Raw genomic sequence first — 12,433 nt, forward strand, 5'->3', positions numbered from 1 at the left:
TTTCCCACCAACGGTACTCGTAGAGCTTCCCAATCCCAAAGAAGTCTTTAAAACGAGCGTTCGTAAGAAATTTCTCCTAATTAGGGTACTTTCCTCTCCGAGTAGACGGCTCCACCAGTAACAACACAACTAGGTAGTTTTGTTGGCTCTGAGGATTAGTTTGCTCGAAATGCAAACTTCAATATTTATAGACCAAGGAAGTTTGGACACCAAGAAATTTCCAAAACCGAAAATATTCTCAAGATATGCAATATATTTACAAATTCGGTTTTCATAATTTCTGGAAATGCACTGTCCAAATATTGACCGAAATCTCAGTAGAAAATCTCCAATTAGTAAATGCACATTACCAATTTTTATTTTCTAAATATATGCATTTAATTGCTGGAAATTAAAAGCATATAAAACTAAAAACCTTAATTAAAATATTCTCAATTTATTTCGATCCAGGATTCTCCTTTAGTTATTAAGGAATATCTTTGAACAATAAAAGATAAGAATTACTGCACATGTTCAAAGTATTTCGACATCTTTACTTTGTAAATCCTTTTTCATATTTACAATCTTGAAACCGATTTGCCACACTTCCAAACGAGTTTAGAATTGGTTCATCTGACTTCCAAGAACTATGTGATTGATTATCCTATCAAATCACCATTAATGGGTTTCACGGTTCTACCAAAATTCAAGGCTTCGGTTCTACGTCCATGTGGGTACTAGGATCGGTCACACTAGCTTTCCAAAAATTGGTTGACTAGGTACTAGGATCGGTTACCACATTATTATGGTATTTTACTTGTAATCGGTTGCACAAGTCATAGGATCGGTTACCAATTACTAAGACTTGTTGTACCTCTTACAAGGATCAATTCCACATACTTGTGATTGGTTGCACCTCTTACTAGGATCGGTTCCCCAATGTCTAGAATTGTCCATACCAATTACAACATATCGATCATACTATCTCAAGTGATTACTTAAGATCAGTTTCACTAATAAAAGTCATACCAATACAAAAGTCAGGCATTGTGAATAGTTTTACCAAGATACATAAACAAGTTATGAGCGGTTATACTAAACACACATATTGGTAATCCAAAGATTTGCAATGAATAACAATACCAATCAGCCCAGCGATTTCCCTTTCGATTCATAAAACAAGTTTATGAATTGTACTTTTCTTTAAACGAATGTAAAACATTGTTTCCTAGGACGAAATCTTCAACCATACCCATACACATAATCACAATAGCATTCATACGATTATGTCGATGTCTTATATACGAAGTTCAAAAGATAGACGTTATACTTCGTATTGTAATTCCTTAATACTATGTCTAACTAGAGTATAATCATTCACAGCTTCGCAGTTATGTTTTCAATATGCACGACTTGAAAGATATGTTAGGAATGAAACAGTTCAAGTCAAATATTACTAACCTCAAGAGGAAGGATGATGTCGTCGTTGTAGCTCTTTACTTTTTCACATTCTTCAAGTCTTCACATAATACTTATAAGTCTCATATCCTAGTAACTTTCTAGCTAACCTATACGAAGTTTACTCTAGTAAATAATCAAGCGACTCTTTAAATGAGTTTTGATTCACTAAAATATGACAACCAAACTTGACATATCAACGCTTGGTGGGTTCAACCGAGCTATGCTCCAACACTTTGCATGCTTCTTTATAAAAACAAGGTACTTGGATCTGAAAAGGATTGAGAAGGGGTCTTGATATTGTTAGAAAAAGTCATGTTTGGCTAGTGTATAGGGGAAAGGATATACATATTTGGCAGGATTTATGGGTAGAGTCTGAACACGACCTCTTACAGAAACCTTCTGATTATCATTTGCAAGACTATACTCTTGTATCACAACTGATAAATCTTTATAATAACAAAAGAAAAGATTATGCTTTGAATGAATTTTTTACTCCTAATTAGATTGATAAAATTCATAAAATATGAATCCCTATTTCAGGAATGGATACCATTAGAAGGTCTTTGATTAATTCTAGACATTTCTCTACTAAGTCTACTTTTAAATCTTTCTTGCATGATCAATCTAATATTTCAGTTCAGGAACAAAGATAATGGCTAAGGCTTTGGCAATTGGATATCCTTCCAAAGTTTAAACTTTTCCATAAAGAAATGTTTACAGGATATTTTTCCTTTGAAGTGCAACTTATTTCTTTTTGTTGTTGTTTTTGATGACTTATGCCCCTTGCGTGGTCTAACTGCTGAAACATTTGACCATCTGTTTTTTCATTGTTTTTTTTGCAAGAGGAGTCTGGTTTTCCATTTTTCCACAAGGTTCGATCTGTTATTCCATCTTTTCGTTTTCTTAGAAAATAGATCATACATTGGTTTCATACTAAACCTACTCCTCATCTGTTTGGATATCATAGACTCTACATCATTATTATTTGGCAAATATGGAAAGCTAAGACGTAAGTCTAGTTTTGGAAACTTAAGTCAAAACTATTTAATGTTTTACGGTGTATTAAAACTCAATAGAGTCTTTGCAGCAAACTCAGAAGCTTTAAAACTCAAATAGAGTCTTTGCAGCAAACTCAGAAGCTTTATCGCAGTCTTACGTATACTTCTTTTTCTGCTGTAGCCTGTAATAACAAGTATCTTTCGATTCTTGCAATTTTGAATGATTTTCCAGATTATGTACTAATGTTTGTTGATGCATCTTTTGGAAAAGCATCCACAAATGCAGGATGTAAAATCATCTACTGCATGCCAACTAGAGACTTCATAGCAGCCAGATGTTCGACAGCCAATGCAAACTCAGTAATAAAAGCAGAAACTCGGGCCCTTATCCAAGCCATCGGATGGTTCTCATGACTACATACCTCATACTCCTCCGTTACACTTTAAATGATATGAAACTTTCTCATCTATACCCTTGAGAAAATTCTTCTAACATTAATTGATATTAGTACATTTAAAAATAAACTTAAATTTCCAAAAACAAAATATCAGGGTATTATTGGTATTTTTTTGGGAAAATATGAAAACATCTAAACTAGAACGAAGGGGGTACAATTTTCATCTCAGACAATCTTACGTTAGTGACTGCTATCAATAAAGAAGTGTGTAATATCAAATGGACATAATTTTCTTTTGTCAAGTATATACGACTTATCAACGTTGCCGCCGAGGACTCTTCGTAAATAGGTTTCTCGTAAACTTAATAGAGGAACTAATGCTCTAGCTAAAACTAGCTCGGAAATCTAATATAAAATCCTGGGATCTCCATCCTCCTGACTGTATAACAGGAAAGATATCCCCATTTTGCACTGCCTGGTTCCTGTTTAATATATATCCAAAAAAAAAAATCAAAAAAATTGGTATAACCACTTCAAGAGACGATGAATAACGAAATTTAGTAAATAATAGTCCAGCCCAATAAGAAGGTTAGCAAAAAAGTATCCTGATTTTGGGCATACCAAAAACTTTCTAGGCATATTGAATAAAGACAAAAAAGGTTGTGAAATAGCAAAATCAGATAACCCCTTAACCCAATTTTTTTTTAATGACAAATCCGTCCTTTACGTATTAGTGTTAGTAATATTGATTAGTGATTAAATATTTTGTTTAGTGATTAAGATAATTTTCAGAATTATAAAGGTTGTTTAGATGATTTTTTGGATCATGGTTCGGCGAAACAGGTTGAGGTTCGGCTCACATCTATGAGCCGAATCTACCAATTGATGAACGGTCCGGCTCACTGAATCTGTTTACTGCATGCGCCGAACCTATAATTTTCAATTCCAACCCTTTTGCTAGACACTAGTTCGGCTTATATGAAAGTTTCATAGTAAGCCGAACAACATCCTGAGTAGCGCGGAAAAAAAATAATTACTGGTTCGGCTTATATTTCTAAAATCGTATGAGCCGAACATCAATTTGTTATTTTTTGGGTAAAAAATTGTTATTGGTTCGGCACATATTGAGAATATCGTAATAGCCGAACCTCGTAAATGTGCTAGGTTCGCACATATTATGATTATCGAATACGCCGAACCCCTATGCATCTCTATCTGTGACTAGGTTCGGCTTGAAATTTCATGAAATTTCATGCCGAACTGTTCATATACACTTACAGGAAGCTTTTGTGAAGAACAGTTCGGCTAAAAACGCAACTCAATTTTGAGCCGAACCCAACACTGTAACCGTCATTTAATCGATGAAAAACATCAAATAGGAGATTGGGTTTGTAAAACTTACTTTCTTATCCTCATTTCCGGAGTTGGAGATGCAGTTGGTTTAATTTCTGGTTCAATTGGTGGTCGATTTTCAGTTTCTACACCTTCATCTTCAATTGGTTCTTCTTCTTCAATTGATGGATTAGAAGACGATTTGGTTTGCCTAATCCCTACTTTTCTTTGTACGAGTCATTATGTGGTTGAGTTTAACCTACGATCAAATTTTTACGAATCGACAATTAATCACGATGATGAACTTTTTTTCGCAGGAGAGGGAAGAGTTCGGCTAGAGGAGGAAGAAGAGATGTTAAGGGAAACTGATTTTGATTTTTTAGAAAACTGATTTTAGATTTTTGTATTAAGGGTATATAGGTAATTGAACTACCCATAAGGTACCCCTTATAAGGTCACCCAAGATGGGACTATTGTTTTGTATGCCTAGAAAGATTTAGGTATGCCCAAAATCAGGGTTCACTTTTAATTCAAGTTCATAATCCAGATAAAATCTTGTGATCAGTTGGGTTGAACCATGCTTGAAGTGTTGTCCTAGATCGTCATACTACTCACTCTTGAAGTAAATTCCCCTACTCTAGTCAGATTGATACCGAGTAGTAATAATGCATGAGATTATGGGGTAAAGAGCTCATTTGAAACTGCTTTCTGACGAAAATACAAGAAACAAAAAACAAGCTGTCTAGCCTTTCAGGAAAAAAGCACAAACGAATGGAATTGACATCTTTGAGACCCATGGCAAATGTTTTTTCCTCTTATTTTTTTTAATATTGTACATTGAAATGAAAGTCTGCAGGGTGATGGCCACCTTAATCAAACTATGAATCAAGTCCCCTCGCGCATTTGCCAGTTCTTCAATCAAAAAATGGCGTAACTCAGGATAAATCTAACGTCACAAATACCACCACTAAAGGGTCTAGTACTAATCTTTTCTGGTGAAAGTAGTCCGCCTTGTTTACTCTTACGCCACTATAGGCATATTTGCATAGAGATGTGTGTAGAATAACTGAACAGCTGGTAGGTTCCGAACAACTTGAATAAATTTGTTCCTAACTGCCTCTTCAAGAAGTAATAGGCTCATCTTTGAAACCTCAGGCAATACCTTTGCCAAAGCTAACCCAGAAGGCAGCAAAGAACCGAATCCCATCTCGTCCACTAAAGCATCCACCACAGATCTCAATGATATATCCACTACGCTCCCGAAATCCTCACTGTACAGAAATGCAGCAAGAACAGAAGACAAGACAAACACATCCTTGATTAGAATAGATCTATCAAGCAGTAAAATTCTGGGAAATCTATTACATGAAGATCTAGCAGTATTACAGTCGACCAATTAGGAAGTACGACTGGCATCCAATCAATCAATTTAACTTTGGTGATTTTTCATTTTGCAAGTGTATTTACTTACATGTTTTATCACTACCCATCTGCTAGATCTTCAAAACAAGGTTTTACTTTTTGCTTACTGTTATTTTACTGGCTGGCAGAGTTGAAATTTCAAAACGGCTTTTGCTTCTACAGGTTTTACTGGTAAGTTTTGAATCACATCATTAGGTAAGAGGGACAACAAGATAGAGTAAACCAGCATACCTTGACAAGACAAATCTTGCCTCTGCCATGAGTTGGTCAAGCTTATCGATATCTGGATGCAATGAAGTAGTAGCAGCTTCCAAACCGCTGGAAGATGCAGCAGTGAGACGTTTGTAAGCTACTGCATTTTCAGGCACCAAGTATGTTACCCAATGATGAGGGCCGTCGATGCTCACGAATCTGTCCAGTATCTGCATGATGGTTTCGCGTAGTACGGGAGCATTGAAAGTATCACTCAGATGCTTTCTGCAGACAAATGTATCTTAAATGAATGAAAGGAGACAGAATGGTTACAGAAGTAAGGTTATAACTTATAGCTCATAGTCAGAGAATCCAGCTGATCTAAGCATTTCTGAATTCTCAAGGTAGCAGCAGCAGAATAACAACACAAGTTTTATATGTCAGTACCAAAATAATACCAATTGGTCGACTGTAATACTGCTAGATCTTCATCTAATAGATCATGAACTTGTTTCGATTCCACTGGCTATGAGTCCGTCCTTCCTTGCTTTAGAAGAATGGTGGATTTCAATTAAACCCGCTAGATGATCAGGATTATGAATCTACTCATATTATGATTGAGTTCCACTGGTTTTAGTCTTATCCATAAGCCTGACAACTTCTAAAATGACATGATTAAAGCTCAAGTAATAACAAAACACAGACACCCTTAACTGTTTGGAGATTCATAGATATAAGATGATCAAAACTGGAATTGACCGCTCGGCATTGATCTGCGAGAGTGGTGTTGAAATGATACGCAGTGACAGTGCAAACCATGATTGGGACCCAAAAGAAAAATCTGAACACTTTCTGAGACCCAAAGCCAAAATTAACCTTAATTGTTTCTTAGGCTAATACATAAGAAAAGGGTTACGTCATGTTATTAAATTTCTCTAAAGTCTTGACCTTCTAAGTCCCTTGAAAAGTTACCCATGTATAGAAGTAAGTAACTTAACTTCTGAGGAAATTGTGATTGGTAATACTAATTAGTGTTGCATAAGTAAGGGAGTGCTTCTTCTTGTGTCATTTTAACGCTTGAGCTGTTCATTCGTAGTAGTCTACAATGATACGGCATATAACCAGACACAGAAACTATATTCGAGCACCTATGCAATGATACCTAGGGAAATAATTTTTTTCTTACGGCAGGAGAAAACTGCATTAACAAATTCACTCACCCCTTGAGAACTTCTGTAACTGCCATCTCCATACTTGGGATCAATTGTGTCATCCCGTAGCTAGACAAATAATCTGCAGTTGCTAGAAATTCCTGTTCCCCATGTTTGTCGAATTGGTCAGCTTCTTCCTGTAAACAAGGGCACACAAGACCTCCATCAAAGAATATTTTACATCCATCATCATAATGTACCTCCAGTTTTTTTTTTTTCCAACAATTTCAATGTACTAGGGATTATAGCTGTCTATCTGGTCTAAAGAGCTGGAACGCAGACGTGCAAGCACCCCTGACATTGTATGTGTTTGTAATGCATAATGCGTACAGTACACAATTATTTTGCATAAAACAGAGAGAACATCGGGAGTACGAATAATAATGCATAACATCGTAGGTATTGAACGATGTTGATGTCTTGGTGAAAATTTCTTACGCATGATTATCGTTTTCCTACTTGATATATTGTGACTAGCAGATGAATGAATGTTCTTACTAAAATAATATACAGTACATTATTCATGATATTTGAATTAAAACTCAAATCCTTCTGTCCACCTGTATTGTCTGTTTCAAGAAATCGAATCTGCAAAAACTACAAAGTGTATATGAATGATTTCTTGGTAAAAACGTCACGAGTTGGCGCAAATACACTGACTGAAGAAGAACATTCTGGACGAAAAGTTACTTCCCAGTCGTCTGAATACATGCACGTGCAAAGGTGACTAGGATCATCAAAGGGAGGTGTATGTAATGATTCAACATGGCTTGCTGAGTTATAATGCCTATGCCAAAACTTCATCACCTTTGGCAGGTTCTGATCAGGTTTTCTATGGTCAATTGGCAGTATTCTTATCCATTTTTAAATTAGCTTTAATTTCCTTGTTCTTCGATTACTAAATAGATGGAAATACAACAAAGACATCTATCAGGGGTGAGTGAGGACTGACAGTCTGACACTTGACTTACCAGCCAATAAGTACAAAAATATCACCATTTGTGATAGTGGTATATCGCTATCAACTAGCGGACACTAATGACTAATCAACTCTTTAATAAATGTCAAGAAATTCTGAACTTTAAACCTCTTTTGAAAGGTGTACCTTATACTCCCTCACCTCCACTATTAAGACTATTTATTTTAACTATGATTTTACAGCGACCTGTTACTAGCCATAAGAGAATCTCCACACATGATTAGGCATCTGATCCTTCTTTGTATCATCGTAGATAGTGTAAAATGTTACTTTAGTTTGATGGTCCACTTTCATCTTAAAAGAAGAGTAACTTTGCTGCGTAGCATATTTTTCATGGCGGGCAATATGTCTCATTCATCAAACCATCCTTCGTAAGATACCCAACTAGCAACTCTATTTATACTCCTTAAATTTTTAAAGATGTTGATTAGCATAAAGACACTAAATAAGATTGCAGTAAACCTAATACACTTGGTTGCGATCTTATATTTGGTGCCCCTTGCAAATCTATGTATGTCTAAACTGCTCGACTGTAGAATGGTAAGTAATGTAAGGTGTTAGGAACATCAACAGAAGTTACCCTAAAAGGCTAAAACAAAAACAATGAATTCAGCCATTGCTTCCTTATGGTTGTTCTCATCACCTTAGTTGAGCGTAACAAATAAATACAGCTTCTTTGTCTCTCTTCGTTCTCTCAATCCTTATCATGGCTATTGGCACGAATAAGTAAGATAGGTTTTTAATTTTTACTATGCAAGTAATGTTTAGCAATCTACAAAGTCAACTCATTTCTAATAACCACTAATCCAACTTTATAGTATTAATGCTCATTGTTTCCCCTAATATTCATAACCATGCATTTTACAATGTGATCTAAACGTAACGAAATATTATTCTTCTCTACTGGATAAACACAACATGCCATATGCAGTATTAATAAAGACTACAGTTAAGAAATCATTTGTGAGCCCTATTGATGCCCAACGATGTCATGTTCCTTTTAAAGAGAAAAAAATCGGAACTGAAAATAATATAAGCGAACTGACTAAACATACATAGATTTTGTGAGAAGCAGAAATGTACAAAAGTAGCACTTACAAGAACAAGAGAGCTTCCCTGCTTACGTGCTGTATCAATGTAGAGATGTCTCCCTAAAATATTGACTTGAACTCTTATGTATAAACTCAGCAATGTTATAGCCCACAATGACAACACCAATTTCACAAAACCTAATTGATGGAAAAATTAATATGTAAGAAGCCACCCCAAATTTAGCTAAATACAAACTGATTATTTCATTACAACAAAACAAAAAATTATTTACCTTTTCTTATCCTTTTGAATGCAAAAATAGATAAACAAAAATGAGTGTGCAGTCTTACCGAGAATTTTTAGTCTTTCCCACAGCTCTACCTTTTCTGCCTTGGTGAGTAAGCTGGGCTGACTCTTTGCTTGTATTAACCTCTGCATCGAGTTGGAAAGGTCTAAATCTTGTGAAATGCGACTCTGCAAATAGTGAATTGCATAGGGTAATGTCGTTGAATCAGCTATTCTCTGGATACTCTCAAAATGTGCTTGCAATCTACAAGACAGGAGGGAAAATAAACGTATGAGAATAACGAAGCTCCAGTAAGGAGAGGATATATAGTGGAATTCCAAACAAGTAGAGATTTTTGGTCTTAACTGTGCCTTAATGAGTTCATTGGTTTCTCTTTCAACTTCAAGTTCTTTTTCCAGATCAAGCAGCCTCTGCTTGTGAGCACCATAAAGCTTATAGAGAGTATACCCACTCCCTAAAAGTCCCACTGACACTATCACTTTTCTCCTGTGCCTTCTCCAGAAACCAAACAAGCACAGTTTAGAGACGAACAATTTAAAGCTAAAAATCAAAAACAATCCTAAGCAGAAGAAGAATGAAATTGATTATGTAAGAGCTAAGAATATCAGTAGGGATATACAGGTGCTTTAATTAAAAAAGAGAAAAACAAGAAGAGAGGGAGGAGGAAGTTAACCTTATGGAAAACATCATGAGCTAAGAAACACAGATATCCATCGAGTGGTTAGAATTACGATTTTCAAAGAACTAAGTTGGGCAGAATGATTGAACGAATGGAGTATATCAGAAACACAGCAGAACCCTCTCTTTCTCTTTCTCTTTCAGCGGTGCCGTGGTGTTTCTCAAAGTAACACACAGAAACAGAAACCCAAAAAGATTAGTAAGTCACCGAACAATTCGCCAATGATTCGCAAACTTTACGTGCCGGTCAGAAACGCATTATATGGCCGTCTTACCGAAAGTCCGAACTGAAAACGTGTATTTTCTCAGCTTCACGAACAATCGGCGTATTCTTCCTTCCTTATTGCCATTAGGGGTGTAAATTCGGGCAAGCCGGGCCGCCCGATCCAAAAACTAAGACAGGCCGGGCAGGCCAGGCTTAATATTTGTGAGCCCGTAAACAAATTCAGGCCGGAAAGGCCGGGCACAAGTAGATAATTTGCTACCCAAAGACCGCCCAAAGCCCGCTTTTTATACGGGCAGGCCAGATCAGGCCGGACAGGCCACTATTTTGAATTTTTTTTTTAAGTTTAAATTTTCAAATGAACGATATTAAATACAATATCCTTTCCTTTCCAACATCGCGTATCGTAAGTGATAGTATTATTTTATATTTAAATTACACTGATAAATTTTTAATTTTAGCCTATAATAAATAATTAATAGAGTACAATAAACTTTCTAATAAGAAAATATATTACCATTAATGTTTTGAAAAGGTTAATTATAAGTAAAAACAATTATATATTTTATTTTTCTTGACACAAAATTGACAATTATAAAATTGTAACTTTTAAGTCTTTTTAAGAGGATATTAAATGATTAATGGCACATAGGCCGGGGATCAGGCCGGGCATCAGGCCGGGTATCAGGCCGGGCATCATAATTAATCGCAAAGCCCGAGACCGCCAATAAATTAATCCAGACCAGTCCGGGTGGTCCATGACGGGCCATAACAGGCTTTGGGCTACTTCGGGTACAGGCGGGCTCGGACAGATACAGGCAGACCGAGTATTTTCGGGTATTATTTACACCCCTAATTGCCATTACTCTACTCGGCACATTAGCTGTTGAACCTATTTCCCTTAAGCCCAACACTAATCGTGGGTTTGTTTGCAAGATTCACAATTTACAGGAATTTATAATCTTATGGGATTGCAAATTCTGAGATTCGTGTAAATTCTTTATGTGTTTGGTAACTCGGTTAAAATTTCTAGGATTCATAGAATTTTCTTATTTTAAAGTCTCTGTACTGTTTGGGATTACCCTCAAATTTTAAAATTGCATTATATAGGATTTAAAGTTAAAAAAAGTGGGTCAACAAATCCCTTGATTAGTTTCCAAGAAAATTTTAGAGGGAGGGGTCGGACTCCATATGGAAGATTTGCTGGAAAGTAATTCCTGTGGGAAACGTGATTCCAGAGATTTGGGTAACCAAACGTACCGAAGGAAACATAATTCCACCAAATCCCCTGAACTCATAAATCCCACCCTTAAAATTCTACATCCAAACCCACCATAAATCTCGTGTTTTTCCAAAAACTCATGTGTAATTATAATTAGAGAGAGATTCGGACACGGACCAAATGCTTGGTAAAGTAGAACTAATCCACTAAGCTGTTGGTTTCTCGTGGATTTAGTTGGTGAATACTCCCTCCGTCCCTGGTTAGATGACCTATACCATAAATAAGTGGAGTGATAGATTAGCATTATTATAAGAAATATGTAAAATTTGATAGTCATATTTATATTCATTAGATAGGTGTTTTAAAATGCTTTCCGATGATACAAAGTTTACGAAAATCCGTTGTATAATTTGAGAGATAAATCATTTCTAAATTTACTAATAAATTTTAACTAGATCATCTAATTAGGGACGGAGGTAGTATATGTTATATATAATTCATTTAAACGAAAAATAATCCATACCCTACAAAATTGTGTTTAAAAGTAATTTAATATGTGTCGTATTTTCAGTGCCGAACCCACATTTGTAAAACGAATTATTTACGTACATATTCAGTTCCGAACTAATGTCGCATCATGGTTTATCGACCGATTTTTTGATCGAATTTGAATTCTACAAAACTGAATAACACTTGTACGTTTGCGTCCCGAACATTATCCGTACCCCGATCATTCTGCTGACAGAAAACAGAAAACATTGCCCATCCCATAGAGAATTTATGTATATTTATTAAAATTTATGTAAAAATTCTCTAGATCCATATTTGGATTCTTTTTACTTGTAAAACTGTAGATGGTGAAATTTTGATAAGGGGCAAAAGTGACATTTCAATACCATAGACAAATTCACAGAGATTAAACTCTTGGCCTTCAAGGCATCCTAAGCCACGATTTCTAGTATACGTCTCTGCGAGACACTGCTGGTCGTGATGTTGTGA

The 12,433-nt window shown here is 35.8% G+C and overlaps 1 protein-coding gene across 1 annotated transcript; it reads right to left on the minus strand.

The window, feature by feature from the left end:
* Positions 1-4,911: 4,911 nt before the first annotated feature.
* Positions 4,912-10,162, minus strand: LOC113298067 (peroxisome biogenesis protein 3-1-like). Its single transcript, XM_026546724.1, has 7 exons — positions 9,985-10,162; positions 9,657-9,803; positions 9,355-9,554; positions 9,071-9,201; positions 7,003-7,130; positions 5,822-6,067; positions 4,912-5,439 (listed from the first exon to the last, which is right to left on the minus strand). The coding sequence occupies exons 1-7, from the start codon at positions 9,999-10,001 to the stop codon at positions 5,190-5,192; spliced, it is 1,119 nt and encodes a 372-aa protein (XP_026402509.1). The 5' UTR covers positions 10,002-10,162; the 3' UTR covers positions 4,912-5,189.
* Positions 10,163-12,433: the final 2,271 nt, after the last annotated feature.

Source organism: Papaver somniferum, chromosome 7, assembly GCF_003573695.1.
Source record: "Papaver somniferum cultivar HN1 chromosome 7, ASM357369v1, whole genome shotgun sequence".
In the NCBI taxonomy this organism is placed as follows: domain Eukaryota; kingdom Viridiplantae; phylum Streptophyta; class Magnoliopsida; order Ranunculales; family Papaveraceae; genus Papaver; species Papaver somniferum.